General features: G+C 51.9%; 1 protein-coding gene across 11 annotated transcripts in view; it reads right to left on the reverse strand.

The window, feature by feature from the left end:
- Positions 1 to 16,753, reverse strand: part of MYT1L (myelin transcription factor 1 like) — a 398,804-nt gene that overhangs the window by 66,140 nt on the left and 315,911 nt on the right. For 8 of the 11 annotated variants that reach the window (XM_066237388.1, XM_066237387.1, XM_066237390.1 and 5 more), the window contains 4 exons: positions 11,578 to 12,555; positions 7,291 to 7,425; positions 3,255 to 3,345; positions 1,875 to 1,982 (listed from right to left, as the gene is read on the reverse strand). In XM_066237388.1, the coding sequence (XP_066093485.1) occupies positions 1,875 to 1,982; positions 3,255 to 3,345; positions 7,291 to 7,425; positions 11,578 to 12,555 (1,312 nt within the window). The remainder of the gene's footprint in view (positions 1 to 1,874; positions 1,983 to 3,254; positions 3,346 to 7,290; positions 7,426 to 11,577; positions 12,556 to 16,753) is intronic. The other 3 variants (XM_066237391.1, XM_066237389.1, XM_066237394.1) reach the window with 1 other exon arrangement.

Below are 16,753 nucleotides of genomic sequence, written 5' to 3' on the forward strand. Positions count from 1 at the left end.
TGACCGGAGGTGGGGGGGGGCTACAGCAGAGCGAGTGATCCCATGCTCAAGCCAGAGACCTTGGGCTCAAGCTGGTGAGCCTTGCTCAAACCAGATGAGCCTGTGCTCAAGCTGACGACCTCGGGGTCTCAAACCTGAGTCCTCCACATCCCAGTCCGATGCTCTATTCACTGCGCCACCACCTGGTCAGGCTGTGTGATGCTATTTTAAGAGCCCAAGTGCTGTTGGGATCCTGGGGAAAGGAGGCCAGACCCAGTTGTGAGGTCTGGTTCCGTTTTGTGGAGAGGTCAGTGCCTGCTGGCACAACGGGCAGCACCATTAAGGGCAAGATCATTCCAGGAAAAGAAACAACCGAGTGGAAAAGTGAGATGGACTTCTGGGAAATTGCAGGGGACTGGGGCTTGGGGTCAGATCGGAAGTCTGTTCGTGTCTTGTGAGCAAGGCCAAATGGGCTGGGCTGGGGAGGTGGAGCCTGAAGCCTGTGGAAAGTAATGTGGCCAGTGGGGGGTGGGGGCAGAGGTCTCTGTGGGGAGGAACCCATGAGGATGAAGGGGGGGGCAGGATTGGTGTGAAGCAGGGTGCTGCAGAGGAGGGGAATTTGGACAGGGCTCGGGGCTTCCACACAGACAGTGGCTGCAGGGAACTGACTGGGCTGGCCCGTAGGGGCCTTGTCGTGCGTCTGCTGTCAGTCTTACTTCCTGTGGGACGTTAGGTGACACCACACACGGAACCACCTGGAGCACACATGAAACCTGACTGATGGTTCTTCCTGAATGCCAGGAACATAGATGGTGTTTCTTAGCCTTAAATATTTAAATATTTCTCATTTTCTGTAAAGATTTTAGCTTTTCTAGTGAGGGGTAAAAGCCATTTTATGGTGAAACTCTTTCAGTAAACTATGAAATAATACAATAAAACCAAAAAGGTGATCACGTCATGCACCTGGTGTTTGTGTCCAAGTGATCTGTCCCAAAAAACAATTTAACAGGAGAGTGTGTGAGTATGTGTATGTGTGTGACTGTGTAAGCATGTGAGTGGGTGTGCTGGCCTTTCTCTCTAATAGCAACAGCTGGCACCCAGATTGGTGCGACTTTGGGGTCGGGCCGGCAGTGGCAACCCCGGGGAGCCGCATAGCCCTGTGACGCCCACCAGGATCTCGCACAGATGCTTCGGGCTGCTGGGAACTAAAAGGCAGAGTATACAGGATGGTGCACTGTTCACATGACAACGCCTGACGGGAACACGCAGACATGGAAGCTGACATGAGGGTGATGGGGGTGGGTTTCTTTCTCCTCCTCTTTTCTAAACTTAAGAAAAGGGTGGGTTGAACCTGGCAATGTCTGAGGTTGTTCCCGGCCTATTATCCTGTGGTGGTGTCAGGTGTCAGGTCAGTCAGTCACCCCCTGCACTGGGTGTCTGGGAACAGGAGGATGAGGCAGCCCAAGGCTCCCACCCAGGAGATGATTGTCACCCTGATGTCGTCACAAACACTAACATCCTGCAGGCTGGTGTCACGGCCTCCCAACCAACTTGAGATAAACTCACTCTGGGCACCTCAGGAATTCATAGCTTCCCTTCCATCAGCATTCACAGAATCAGGAAGCATTGAAAAGAAAACCAGAAACAATTTCGTCCACATCCCTCATTTAAAAATCTGCAACTGGTCAGTGAGACCGAGGGAGGTGCAGGTGCCTCTTGCTGTCTCACAGCCCTGCTGAGGGGTGAGAATGGCCTGGGTGTCACTCCCAGCACAGTGGTCTTCCGCGTCACCCCGGCACTGACGTGACCATCGCCTCCTGCATTGTCCCAAACCTGGCACGTGGGGGCTGCCTGCAGCTGGAGCTCACGGAAGGGGCACACTTTGAGCTGGGTACCTGAGCACGCGGTCTGAGGCCTGGTTGGACTTGGACACGTCGCAGCTCTGGTGCTTCTCCTGGGCCTTTGCCAGCTTCTCCGCTGCGGCAATGGGGCATCCAGAGAGGCTGTAATCACAGAGAGGGTCAGTGTCTCCCCCGGTCGCACAGCACCCTGGCCCGGCTAGCCCTCCCCCACCTCCACCCCTGGCAGCACAAGGAACTCCAAGCACGGGGGTGGGCAATTTCCCAATCCGGCCCGGCTTTCTTGGTGGCAGGAATGGGGAATTGGCGTGTCCCTCCTGTCTCTAGCTGACAGTGCTGATGGCCATGCCCTATGTACAGAACACTGGATACTTTCCAACGACAGCTAGCCAAATTCCGCAATGTCCAAGAGAACATGAGCCCATCACAATCTCACACAGGCTCTGTCCTGGGGACCTCAGGAGAAGAGGGACTGGCTGCTCGGCAGTGGCGTCGAGGGAGCCCGAGACCATGGCTCTCTGACTGCAGGGACGGAGGTCTGGGCCGAGGCTGTGAGCACGGCTGACGGCAGGACGAACTGGTCCTCCCCCAGGGGGACATAGGGAAGAGAGCAGATGAGCTGAGGGACTGCGGAGGCTGTCTCAGAGCCAGATACTTATGGGCGAGACCTGATCTGCTCTTTAGTGTTCGAGCTTCTCTTTCAGGGACGGGGGTGCCTGCTGTCTGTGTGACCACACACATGCCCACGGGGCGCAGCCCACACGGCCGCCCTCTGCAGACGTGCAAGCAGGTTGTGTGAATGTGTGTGATGACGCAGCCCAGAGAGCAGCCCGACCTTACCACCCTCACGGCTCCCTTTCGCACCACTTCCGGCCGCTGCACAACAGTGTTGGACTGAACTGAATGCAATTAGCACAGGTAGAATAACGAGGAGGAGAGAGCTGGCGTGTCCAGAGCCAATCAGTGACTCTGGGTGCGCTGGATCAGCCACGGCCAAGAGGAGTGCCACACACGGACCTGCCACACTCTTGCCGCCTGCTCATGTGCACTGCTAGCCACACAGTGACGGCAGCAGACTCTGGGGGCAGTTGGTTATGTCAGACCCTAGCCTTCCTGCGCTCTGAACTCAACCCTGTAGGTGACCCTGGGAAGGTGGGGAGCCCATCCTGTGTTCTTCCCCATTGTTGCAAATGGTCATCGCTCCATCACAACGAAGACAGCAGCTCCCAGGGATGGTTCCCCCGTCACGACAAGGTGGGTGAGACAACGGAAACCCTGCCTGTGGAAGGGGGCCTGAGTGTGTGACCCCTGTGCGCTGCAGGCTGCAGTGTCTGCACCCTGACGGAGGGGGGGCCGTGTCAGGGGATGCACGGGGCCCTCGGGGTCGCCCCGGGGGACAGGTGAGCGTGATCTTACCTGCGGTGTGAGTTCCTGTTGCTATTTACATGCCCTCGCCCTGTGCAGCCTGGAGTGGGACACTTGAGGACATTCTCATGCATGGCAAGAACTTGACGAGGAGGGGCAGAGAAAACAGCACAGCGTTAAAACACAGAAACAGTCCTGGCACCGGAGCACACAGTCACTTTAACAAAGGTGGGGGCGCAGACATAGACTGTCCTACAGACGTTTGTGATGGGCATGGTAAGGGACACACAGGGAGGGAGGGAGAGGAGCCGTCTCAACCTCATTGGGCCGGCATGCAAAGCGGGGTGTCCTGTGCAGGGGCTGGAGACTGGGGTGGGGTGATAACCGATCTGCCCCACGGGGGGTGGGGCGCCAGGGCCCCCGATCTGTCTCCCACGCGTTGGCACTGAGCACCTGCTCGGCACAGAGCAGCACGCAGAAGGACACTCTGGCACCTGCCTCTGCTTCAGAGGCACAGTACCATGGAGGCACAGTGGTGCTGGGCAGACAGAGAACCCTGAACCTTATTTTTAAGTAAAAAGAATGAGATAATGACTTCCCAGCCAGGAAGGAAGTGCTTGCTCATGCTCCAAGGGGAGTGAGCTAAGAGAGTGGCGTGTGCGCTCAGCCCGTGACGCAGGCGGGCAGGATGTGAACCGCAGGGTCACGCAGCAGTGGCAGCGGCAGCGGGCTGCCTGCTCTCGGGACATTGTCTCTTCACCGGCAGGGCCATGCCTCATGGTTAGCACAGCCTCTCTCCTCAGGGACAGGCCACTGCTCTGGTTGTGGGGAGAGCAGGTGGGTGTGAGGCATAGCAGTAGACAGGAGAAGTGACCCACAGCTCTGACCTCAGCACAACGGGCATCACCCTCCTGAGGAGCAACGTGAGTGAAACCTGTGGGGGCTCCCTGTGAGCGAGGCCCACCTGAGGCAGGTGGGCACGGAAGGCCCACTGAAAGCAAGGTCTGCCCCGTGAGCTACATGATCGAGTTCTCCACAACCTCCTTCCTCCTAGGACAATGTCCCTGTCTTGCCTGACACGTGTGTGCATTCTGCATGAAGCATGTACGACTGGGTCTGCCTCTCTCCTCCCTCCCGGACAGTCCCTTAGGCTCGGGTTCCCCTCTGTAGTTCCCACCGTGGAGCCAGCAGCACCCGGACACTGGGAGTGGGCTGGGGCTGCTCACTCTACGCTGGGACCTGGCCAGCGGCCCGGACGCCCCCCCCCCCATGCACTCTGTCCTCTTCCCCTGCCCCTGGGCCCTGCTGCCTTCATTCTGTCCTCTCGTCTCCTCATCTCCTGCTGTAACACCGCTACCCTCCCCACAGCACAGCTTCACCCCAAACCGATGCACATCCTTCCCTCTGTGCTGAACTTCCCCATGCGCGTCTTCCCTGAGACAGCAAACACACATTATGTGTGCGCACAGTACGGCTCTCAGACCGGCTGTGCCTGTCTCCTGCTAAGTGTACACGCGGACCCCAACTGACCCGGGGCCAGCTGCCACCCTTGGTCTCCACTGCCTCACCCTCGTTTCTTCTGTTCTGCGCGCAGCCCTCTCTTTCTCTTGGGCTTCCTAGGACCGCCCCATTCGAGGGGATCCTCTTCAGAAACACTGTCCCTTCCGCTCCCTGAGGCCCTCTGGCTTCTCTCCACCTCCGTCTCCCCCTCGCTCCGCCTTCCTGTGCTTCTGTGTCCAGCACTCTCCTCTGCGCCTCCTGTTGGGGCAGCTTCTCCCTGCTTCTACTATCCCGCTTGGGGGACACCCCGCGAGCACCTGTGTGTCTGCCCTTCCCAGCCTGCGGGGCGTGGCACACAGCACATCCTATTTCCGCGGGGCAGACGCAGGTCACGGTCTCCCCTCTTTCCCAGCCCCACCCCAGCACCAGGTTGACCACCTGACAACATTCTGAGGCACCATCCTGGCCTTCACCTCCATGTGTCCCTCTCTCCCGTGACCTGGTCTTCCAGCCCTGCCAGCGGTTTCGGGGCGCTTCCTGAGCCTGCCTCAGCCTTCCCATCCCTGTGGCCTCCTCCTTCGGGCCCATACACCTGCATGGGTTATCACAGTAGCCTTCAGGAAGTGCCAGGGTTCTCTCTCTCCCACAGGACAGGACAGGACAGGACAGAGCGGAACGCCTGTGTAGCCTATGGTCCCTGGGGAAGGCACCCCCCCCCCGGTCCCAGGGCCGTGTCCACCACCTGCTGCTGGCCTCTGTCCCACAGAAATCACTTCTGTCTGCATGCATGCCCTGTCTCAGCTGGGCGAGGGCTCCTCAGCTCTTTTGGAATGAGGAGATGTCTGGAAGGTGTGTGTATGCAGGATGAGTGTCACTACGCCCAGACCAAGGTGAGACCAGGTGTGATCTGCATGAGCTCCTTCAGTGTGTGACTTGTCAACACATGGTCCCTATTGCTGCTACATTTAGACTTCTCCTGTGAAAATATGGAGTCAGGAGAATTTGTCAGCCATGAGAAGAAACAGATCTTCTATTTTGAAGGAGAAAACGTATGCCTTAAAGAAAAATGGCACGAGGAAGCTATTTCTCTTCAGACATTAGCGCTGGGCCCTAACGCCTCCTTTTGCAGATGAGGAAAAACCAGGTGCAGAGAATGCATCCCAAGCCCAAGGTCATGCTGGTCAGGGCGAGACGGGACAGGACCCAGGTCTCAGCAGAGACAGGTGAGCTTGGGCTTCCAATGGGTGTGGACCCCCATCCTGCTCTGTCGCCTACCAGGCAAATGCGTAGCTGCTCACGTTGGTTGGGAAAGTGCTGGCTGTCTTCCGCTGGCCGGGCCCTGCGCTAACCTGGGAGGAAGGTGTGCCTCGTTTTCCTTGTCTGAAAAACGGGCCGCGCCCCCGGCAGGCTCGGAGGGGCTGGGCCAGGGCAGGGTGCGTGGCAGCGGGGCACCCGGCCCGGGAGTGGAAGCTGCAGCTGCTGCACATGCAGCCCCTGCTCATGTAACACACGGGCAGAGCCGTTGCCCCCCAGCTCCTCCCGTCTGCCTGCGGACACGCGCAGGCCGTCGGCGGCATCAACCCCAGCAGCCGTTTGAAATCCGGAGCCACCACTGCTGCTGAAAGTGTTCCACTTGGAAACGCTCCCCTCAGCCTGTGCTCTCAGCCCCAATGGCCATGTGGCGTACTCCTCTGGGTTCTGACAGATCTGCCTCTCCAGCACCCCAACATTAGCCATCTTCCTGGGACGGCTCTCAAAGGTCCCTGTACACAGTCGGCTGGTCACCAGTCCCACCTCCAGCCAAGCAGCTCCATTGTCCTCGGACAGCAAGGAAAATCCTCAGACCCAAGGTTGGCTTCTTCAGCTCACCCAATCATTGCTGAAAATGTGCGGTTTTCCTGTGCAATCAATTCTAATTGTTTCAAAAATAGCTCAGGTTCTTTGTGTGCTGTCAGAAGGACAGTAAGGTGCACACTGCTTCAGCTCTGAAGGAAATTTAGTGGGTTTGTTTCTTTTTAAATTATTGCACATTCTCGAACCTACTGATTAAAATAAGCGTGTGGGATCGGAACCACCTGCTGTAAACCTTGAGATTGTATTGTGTAGAAATGTTGGGACAACTGTGACATGAAACCAACTTTTCAAGTAAAATGCTATAAAATACAAGTGTAAATACTGATTCCATCTAGGTAGAGGTCCAGATAACAGGGCAGAAGCACTGCTGTCTTGGGGCCACAGCGGTTTCCTGCTGGAAGGGTTACTGGACAGACTCCCTACATTCAGGTCTGCAGTTGGGGACCCTCCTGAGGTCACAGAACAACAGGTCAGAAATGCATAAGACCTGGAGCCCAACCCTCCCTCGGGGGGCAGAGGGACACCTGGCACTGTCCTCCATCCAGGGGCCAGCCCCGCAGGAAGGCCCCCAAGGACACTGCAAGCTGCGGGACCGGGTCTGGAGCCCGCTGGCACCCATGGGTGCACGAGTGTGGGGTGGCTGCCCGTCGGGACAGATGGAAATGACAGAGGCAAGAGAGATGACAGAAACAGCCGTGGTGTGTGTGCAAGGGGTTGGTGACACGTGACTTACTTTCTGGAGGGACCCTATCTTTGTGCGGGCATCCGGACAGACTGCGGTGATGCGGGTACAGCCCTGTTACGTGGCCGGTTCCATCGCACCCTGGGGTTGGACACTTGCTCTCTTTCTTTTCTGCTCTCGAGGGATCTAAAAGCGACAACAGGTGTCAAGAGAATGAATTCTTTACCCACTGCAGAGAAATTTCACACTCTGAAGAGACCTTGATAAATAAAGAAACAAAGCAGGTGTCAGGGAGACAGGCTGTGACATCAAGCTTTTACGCAGGTCTTGGGTTTTGGGTGATGTTTGACCTTAGACAGTGTAATCACGAATCACAATATACTTCTATGCTAAAGAAAACAAAAGACTGCCCCTACCTGGACACTTGGTTAATTGTTTTCTTGTGTGTTACATGATAGGCTCAAAGAAGTCAGCATAAATTGTGATGAGGCAGTGACCTTCTCGAGAGCAAAACCACACGGTGGCCGTCCCGCAGCGGCACCATGCCATTTAGACTTTTGTTAGCAGGTTTCTTTCTTATCGAGTGCACTTGTCATTCACACGATAAGCTACAAATTTGCTTGTTTTGAAATATATTTTCTGCCACACTGTTCAGTAGCACGTCAATTCAGAGATTTTAACGACAATAATCTGAACTCTCAGAAGGCACTGCAAGCCAATGACCCAGTGCTGGAGCTCCCACCAGACAGGGGGTGTGCAACCCGAAGTGCTCAGAAGCTGCTGCAGCGACAGCGCTTGCTGTCTCCATGTGCGTGGGGACTGAGGAAGGCTGCCGTGATGCTGTGCATGCCGCTCACAGCCTCTGCAGCTCCACTGGGCGGAGGAGCTGGAGGCAGAGATGCAATGACATTGCTCAAAAGGGACTTCTGTGCCCAGAGTTGATGCCAGTGCGTAAGCATGCAGGAAAACTCCAGCAGTCTTTCTAAGGCAGAGCTCAGGCCAGAGAGCGCCACAAGTGTGAGCCACACCGTCTCTGAGTCAGATTTTGGAAACCAGTTGCGTAGATTTATCAATAGATAGTGACAACCACAACCTGGTCTAGGGAATGCTATGCTTAGAATTTCTTTAGGGGTTTAGCACTTTTATATTAATATCTTATTAATTAAGCCGATCAGGATTGTTAGAAAATACATGTTTTACTTTCAGTTAAGAATTCATTTTATATAAAGAAAAAAGCCAGGTTAAAAAATTATAACAGTCTCTTGGACTTTCCCTTAAGTCATTCATGCAAACGGAACCAGACAGAGGGTGTGCAGGGACACCCGAGGGCTTCCATGCTTCTACATAAAAGAGCCCCTTCCATGTCTGCCAGTGTCGAACTCTACGGAATGTCCGCTTCAGGTACTGCCGTCCCTTAGCCCAGTACTGATGTTGGGAGACGTGTCCCAGACACAGCTGTCCACTGCTGCTGACCGCTGTGGGTCACTCGTAACCCCCAGGGACAGAGCCAAAAATATTGCTGTGACTCCAGTTTCTAGAGAGCTGACTGGGGCGTGTCCTTCACGTGCTAACTTGAAGCCTAGCATTTCATTGCCTTTGAGTAATTTCACAATCACATCGGTATAATTTAATTAATATAAATATAAAAGTGCACAATTTCAAAGGAAAATATTAGGATAATAAACTAGAGATATCATTTAGAATCATGAACCAGATATAAATGACTTTTAAAGGATAGAATGTAAATTGTAACTATTGTTCAACATCAAGTGCTGTTTTCAGCAGGACCCTTGCAATTTTTCTAGCAAATTGTTCACAGATGTCTAAGTGTTCTGAAGCCAAGAACTAATTCGCATGCGCACGGCATGGCTCAGACTGTCTTGGGTTCTGGAAGACAACAGGGTGTAGTCTCCTCTCAATGCATGAGTCGGGCTGGGTGGCTGCCGCCTGCCTTCACCGCTACCTCCCTCACTTTCTGTTTCTTGTGATCCCAATTCATTCTGAAGGCAAACACAAAACAACCAAGCAAGGAAACAGACCAACAATTCCACCACTAAACCTTGAAACGACATCTGGAAAACACTGTGTGCAGGTTTAGCGTACTCCCACACCTCCTCCAGAGGGTGTTTCAGAGGGGACAGAGGAGTGTCATGATGAGTCTCTTTTGTTTTAGCTTGAGATTTTGGAAAGGTCACTTGTTATCACTTAAATCATTCTGAGAAGCCCGAGTAATAATGAGAATTGGTACAAGTTTCTCTCCATGTGAAATAAAGTAACAGAGGAGCTGAGAATAGAGATTGTTGACATGCTGTGTGGTGTGAACTCAGATAGCAGTTTTTTCACGAGAAGCTATTCATTGCTTCGCCCACCCCGGTGTCTTGGCTCTGTCACGTGACTGGCTCTGACATAACCGCGGGCGTCTTCAGAAGGAACAGGGGGTGCATGGGGCACCCCGGTGAGACAGGTGCGCAGTTACCAGACACAGATCTGGGCATACCGGGCAGAGGCGGAACCCACGTGCCAGCCCCTCTGGAAAGCCCAGACCCATCTGCCTCAGTTCAGGGTAGGAGGTACCTCAGCTTTCACTGCTCATGTGTCCCATCCCTATCTACTGAGAGGAAGTAAGCAGTCTGAATTCCATTTCTTACAAAAGAACTAACACAAAACAAACACGCCAAAACCTACAGAAAGCTCTGGGTGTGAAGAGACCACGGGAGCTGGGAAGCAATGCCATGTGCCCCGTGATGCAGTGCACCAGGACGGTAGCACTCTGCAGACTTCCGAAGTGGAGCCTAGCAAGAGCATGTCCGATGGAGCAAGCCCACGGGGAAGGGCACTGATTCCTCCTAAAAATGTTGAGCTGTGATTTTCGAACATCCAGCTCACAGTTTCTGCCCGAGTCTCCTCCAGTGACAATATGCATGCAATGTTTCACCGTCTTCACAATACCCAGAGCAAGCCTGCCACGGCTTGCTGAGCCAGCCCAGCCCCAAGCGCCAGCCCTCCTCAGCACTGCACCTCACAAGGCTCTGCCTCCACCTGCGCTACTGAGTTCCCGTCGGTGCTCTGCTGACAGCTCGTCAGGCCTCTGGCTCAGCCTGGTTTCTGGCTGGGCTTTGGTCAGAATGACCCCCGCCGTGCTGCGGGGTTATGTGCACACACTGAGAGGAGAATACACACCTATGTCACAGCAGATGGAACAGTCTTTCTGATCGTGTGGTGTCGCAACTGATTTTCAAACCAAAGCCCTGAATCTCATGATCAGGTCCACAGTGAGGAAATTCCATATTTACAAAGAACAGAATAAAATACAAAACAGAGGATCTTTTTGGGTACAAATACGGAAGAATTTAAGGACTCCCCAATTTTATTCTGGAAGTTGCATCTTACTTAGTTCTGAGAGAGTCTGTCACACAAATAGGCAGAGTGCCAAGGTTCTACCTGAGGTCCAAGTATAACCTTATGTCTCCCACTGAACATGGATGTGGTCTTTACTGCAGATGTGGAGTCAAGTGCTCAGGCTGGAGTGTGCACGTTAGATACAGTCACTACTATGTCAAATACAGAGATCTATACAAGCATGTGCCTGCATATTTTATGAATAAAAATCCACGAGAACTACCATACTGGGTGGTTCTGAGTGTTTTATAATAAAGTAAGCACCACAACCATTTCCACCATGGAATGGGATCAGTGAGGGAAGGAGCATGCTAAGGAAATGACTATTGATCTCAGCCTGGGACACACCACATCTTGCATAGCAAACAGCTCCCATCAGCGGTGACCGTGAGATAATTAATGTGCAGGCAAGTGCCCTTGTCTTACATTATCGGTCATTTCCTAGCTGTTCAATTTCTATCAGGGATGTTTCCTACGGGGGGAGGTTATATCAATGGCTGTCATTTGACAATAATTTAATAAATCATGATGTCACCTACTCAATGCAGTTTAGAAAACATGTGCTCACCCCTGATTGTTACATAAGCCCTCCTGCTCAGGCTGAGGGTCAAGTACAAGCACAGGGGCTCACCCTAGCAGATTCTACTGCGGGATGCGCCCACTCTCCAACCTTCTCTCCAAAACATGCACGTCCCACCAAGATAGCGTGGGGCTCCTCTGCTCTGGTCACATGACACTGAGCTGCCCTGTGTATTTCTCAGATGGGTTACTGGCTCTTCAGAAACATAATCACAGAACGTAAATCTGGAATCAGCCTTGAGAAATATTGCATCAGGGATAAAATGTACTGCGCTGCACACAGCAGTTGTGACTGTAACCACAACCTCTTATTCTAGCTGGTGTTTTCATGAGGCAACTTACATTAGGTAGAAATATTACCTTTACCATAGTATGGCTTTTTGACATGGCTGTCGCTGGATTTGGGCTTTCTCTCTTCCCCTGGCAGCGGTCTTGGCGACTGCTCCTCATACGACCTCATGCCGTCCCGCCTGCTGGCCTCCACGGCCATCTTCTCCCGCATAGCCTTTGCCCTTTCTGTTTCCAGAGCGATGGCTTTCTCGAGGAGGGTCAAGTTCCCCTTAGTCATGTCAAACACCTCCTCGGACCTGTCCGAGGTGACGGAGGTAGTGTCGTCATCTCTTTCGTGGTAGCCATCTTCCTTGGCGCAGCTGGAGAACGTTCTAGACCGGGGACTCAGCTGCTCCTCCAGTCGCATCAGGTTCATCATGTCAGAGTAGTTCCTGTCCGGCGTCCTTCCTGAGAAGTCGTCCTCCGGCCGGGCATGTGGGCGCATGCTCAGGCTCTGTTGTGGGTTCCGGTCCTGCGGGTTCGTCTCGCTCAGCTTCCGGGCCAGGTCGAAGCACTGGTTCCGCAGGCACTCCAGGCTGCTGAGACACGCCTCCTCATCGCTCTCCTCCACGAGCTTCTCCACCAGCCCGTTGTTCATGGGCTTGCCCAGCATGACGTAGTTCATGTTCCTGCTGTCCTGCTGTGACATGCTGTCCGCGTAGCTCCGGTCGTTCATGTTCTCTGCTAGTACCACACCGTGTCCTTGTGCCAGCAGCTTGAGGGAGTCTACTGTCTCCCTGACGACGTCGCTGTCGAGGTCCAGGCTCAGCTCGCCTTTCCGACCCAGGTTCTCGTTCTTGTCGCTGTCGTCCTCCAGGCTGTTGGAGGTGTTGCTGTTCATTTCCGACTCGGTCCGCGCCCGGTACGCGGCATCCTCGGCGATCTTGCCCAGATTCAGCAGGGACTTGGCTACCAGCTCGTCGTAATTATCATACTCATCATTATTATTATCATCCTTTTCTGGGTCTTGCATTATGCGACTATTGTGACAATTCATTTGATGGTCTTCTGCAAAGAAAAGAAAAGAAAAAAAGACAAAAAAGAAAAGAAAAGAAAAGAAAAAAATGGCTAGAATGTGAAGTGTAATGGCAACAGCACGGACAGCAAGCTAACTGCAGGCCAGACCCAGCACATCACAAACAGACCTACCGGCCTGCGGATGGTGTCGACATGAGGAGAGTGGGCTAGCCGTGCTAGACACAGGGGCTGTCTGGAACACTTGCTACTCACTGTTCACTTCTTTCATTAATCTTAAAACAAGCCAGTATAGATGGCAAATATAATTTAAAAATATTAACTTTCCTTTACTTCTAAATTTTGAGAATGACTTACTTTCTTTATTGGCTTTATTTATTTGCGGCCCAACCAGACACCTAATAGTTGCATCCATCATAGGACTAGTCTTTGTCAGAGGCCATGGACTTGACACACATCAGCGCTTAAGCAGATGTTCTCAACAATTGCTTTTAAATGGTCTGTTTTCACACTGGTGCTCGGCCAGCATGGACAAAAGCCTCAGGTTCCTGAGGACGCGTGCGAATGTCACCAACACAGTGTGCTCGGTGTTGGACATGCACACATGGACTGGATTGAGGGTTATTATTATTATTTTTGTATTTTTCTGAAGCTGGAAACGGGGAGAGACAGTCAGACAGACTCCCGCATGCGCCCGACCAGGATCCACCCGGCACGCCCACCAGGGGTGACGCTCTGCCCACCAGGGGGCGATGCTCTGCCCCTCCGGGGCGTCGCTCTGCCGTGACCAGAGCCACTTTAGCCCCTGGGGCAGAGGCCAAGGAGCCATCCCCAGCGCCCGGGCCATCTTTGCTCCAATGGAGCCTTGGCTGCAGGAGGGGAAGAGAGAGACAGAGAGGAAGGAGGGGGGGTGGAGAAGCAAATGGGCGCTTCTCCTATGTGCCCTGGCCAGGAATCGAACCCGGGTCCCCCGCATGCCAGGCCGACGCTCTACCGCTGAGCCAACTGGCCAGGGCTAGATTGAGGGTTATTTTGACTTTAGTGCCTCAGGGATAATTTATCAGGATAAACGGCAAAGCCACATGAATGCCACAGTAAGAGTTTAGGAATGAAATCTGATAAATGGGGCAGATATCCTACACAAGTGCCTCGGCAGGTGTGAGCGAGTGGGGCGAAGTCTGCGGTGACCAGGAGCCTATAAAACACAGGACTGAGGTGAGCTGGTGTGGCCTGGTACATACAGCACAGCCTCTAACGAGACATGCACACTGTGGCACTTGTCCACCTCACTGCCTCGGCAGGGAGAGACTCGCGTGGCGGGAAGTGAGTTTAGCAGAGGGGAAAGGGTCCTGAGCCCCAGGAACAAAGCCCCAGCCTGCAGCCCCAGAGCCCAGAAGAGGTGTAAGGACAGTATTTAATTGGAAACAAGTCAGGATACTGTTTGTGAGAGAGTCTGATTTCTCAGACCCAGGATCCTTCTTAAAGGGACCGCGCAGAACATCTCTCTCAAAAACAATCACCTGGGGCTCCTGGGGATGGGGGGAGAGAGGAGAGGACCAGAGGAACAGGAAGAGAGTGTAATCTAGGAGGCATAGGAAGAAACATTTTGGGAGATAGCCACCCTAACCCCTGGGACGAGTCACTCCCCAAAGCTGAAGTGAATATTTCCCCCGGAAACAGCAATACCAGCAAAGGGAAGCAGGAGAGCAGCCAAACAAGCTCCCCCGCAGCATTCAGAGCAGAGTTGCATAGAAGGAGGGAGCTTTCGGGTCTACAGTAGTGAGTCTTAGGGTCCAAGCTGCAACGCCCCCACCCACGTGGCTGAGGGCGCACCGGAGAGCGGGCGGCAGTGGGAGACGAGAGCACGGTTCTGCTGGCAGGGGCGGAAGCCGGCTGGCCACCACTGGGCTCAGGTGTGAGCTCAATCTTGCCCGGCTGGGGAGAAGGGGGCGTGCAAAAGCGGTCAAGCTGAGCTGCCGGCAGCCTGTAATCCAGCCTCCGGGAGAAGGGTGGGAACCCCGGAAAGGGTGGAGACCAGCCCCGGAGCAAGGGCAGAGGAGCACAGCCCTGCCCCGCCCATGCAACCCAGGCTTGCGGTCTGACTTGGTAGCCGGCTCCTCCCACGGGGGTGGAGCCAAAAGCCCAGAAGAGGCGGAGTTCCGCTATGGAGCTGAGTTTGGGCACGCAGCCCTGCCCGGCGGTAGAGCCAAGGCTAGCAGCTGTTCCTTGAGTGGGATCCTCCTGCAAGGGCAGGGCGAAAGCTTGGAAACAGGTGGACAGCAGCTGAGCAAAGGTGCTCGCCAGTGCCCTCAGGACTGAGCATAACATCACACACGGGGGCAGGGCAAAGGCCAAGGCCACCAACCCTTGTGCACCCGAGCACGTGATCACAGCCACTCCCGTGAAGAGAAAATGCGGAGGCAGAGAAATACAACACAAATAAACCAAGAGAAATCCCCAGAAGAGGACTTAAGTGAATCAGATATAACCAAATTACCAGATGCAGAGTTTAAAATAATGATTGTTAGGATGCTCAAAGATATTAGAACAACCATAGATGGCCATTACAAAAACCTAAATAAAGAGATAACAAATATAAAAAAGGACATTGAAATAATAAAAAAGAATCAGTCAGAAATGACAAATACAATATCTGAAATAAAGAATACAATGGAAGGAATTAAAAGCAGGATGGATGAAGCAGAGAATCGAATCAGTGAGTTAGAGAACACAATAAATAAAGGCATGGAAGCAGAGCAGAAAAAGGAAAAGAGACTCAAAAAGTCTGAAGAAACTCTAAGAGAGCTCTGTGGCAACATGAAGAGAAATAACATCCGCATCATAGGGGTTCCTGAAGAAGAAGAGAAAGAACAAAGGATAGAGACTTTGTTCAAACATATTATAGCGGAAAACTTCCCCCAATTAAGGCAGGAAAACATTTCACATGTTCAGGAAGCATAGAGAACTCCATTAAGGAGAAACCCAAAGAAACCAACACCAAGACACATCATAATTAAAATACCAAAGCTAAATGATAAAGAGAAAATATTAAAAGCTGCTAGAGAAAAAAAGACTATCACCTACAAAGGAGCCCCCATAAGGATGACTTCTGACTTCTCAACAGAAACACTTGAGGCCAGAAGGGGATGGCAAGAAATATTCAAAGTAATGCAGAACAAGAACCTACAACCAAGACTACTTTATCCGGCAAGACTATCATTTAAAATTGAAGGAGAAATAAAAAGCTTTACAGACAAAAAAAAAAAAAAAAAAAAAAAACAACTCAAGGATTTCACTGCAACCAAAATAATTACATATCAGTAATAACCTTAAATGTTAATGGATTAAATGATCCGATCAATAGACATAGGGTAGCTGCGTGGATAAGAAAACAGGACCCATACATATGCTATCTACAAGAGACACACCTTAAATCAAAAGATGCACACAGACTGAAGATAAAAGGATGGAAAAAAATATTTCACACAAATGGAAATGAAAAAAAAGCTGGGGTAGCGATACTTATATCAGGGAAAATGGACTTTAAAACAAAGACCATAGTTAGAGATAAAGAAGGTCACTACATAATGATAAAGGGAGCAATCCAAAAGGAAGATATAACCATTATAATTATCTACGCACCTAATATAGGAGCACCTAAATATATAAAGCAGACTTTGATGGACTTAAAGAGCGAGATCAACAGCAATACTATAATAGTAGGGGATTTCAATACCCCATTAACATCATTAGATAGATCCTCAAGAAAGAAAATTAACAAAGAAACAGCAGACTTAAAGGACATATTAGATCAACTCGATTTAATAGATATCTTTGTAACTTTTCACCCTAAAACAGCAGAATATACATTCTTTTCAAGCACTCATGGTACATTCTCTAGAATAGACCACATGTTAGGGCACAAAAGCGGGCTCAACAAATTTAAGAAGATTGAAATCATATCGAGCACTTTCTCTGATCACAATGGCATTAAACTAGAAATCAACCACAATAGAAAAATTGAAAAATATTCAAACACTTGGAAACTAAATAGCACGTTATTAAACAATGAATGGGTTAACATTGAGATCAAAGAAGAAATTAAAAAATTCCTAGAAACAAATGATAATGAGCATACATCAACTCAAAATTTATGGGACACAGCAAAAGCAGTCCTGAGAGGGAAGTTTATAGCATTACAGGCATACCTCAAGAAGCTAGAAAAAGCTCA

The sequence above is a fragment of the Saccopteryx bilineata genome, chromosome 6, assembly GCF_036850765.1.
Source record: "Saccopteryx bilineata isolate mSacBil1 chromosome 6, mSacBil1_pri_phased_curated, whole genome shotgun sequence".
NCBI lineage: Eukaryota > Metazoa > Chordata > Mammalia > Chiroptera > Emballonuridae > Saccopteryx > Saccopteryx bilineata.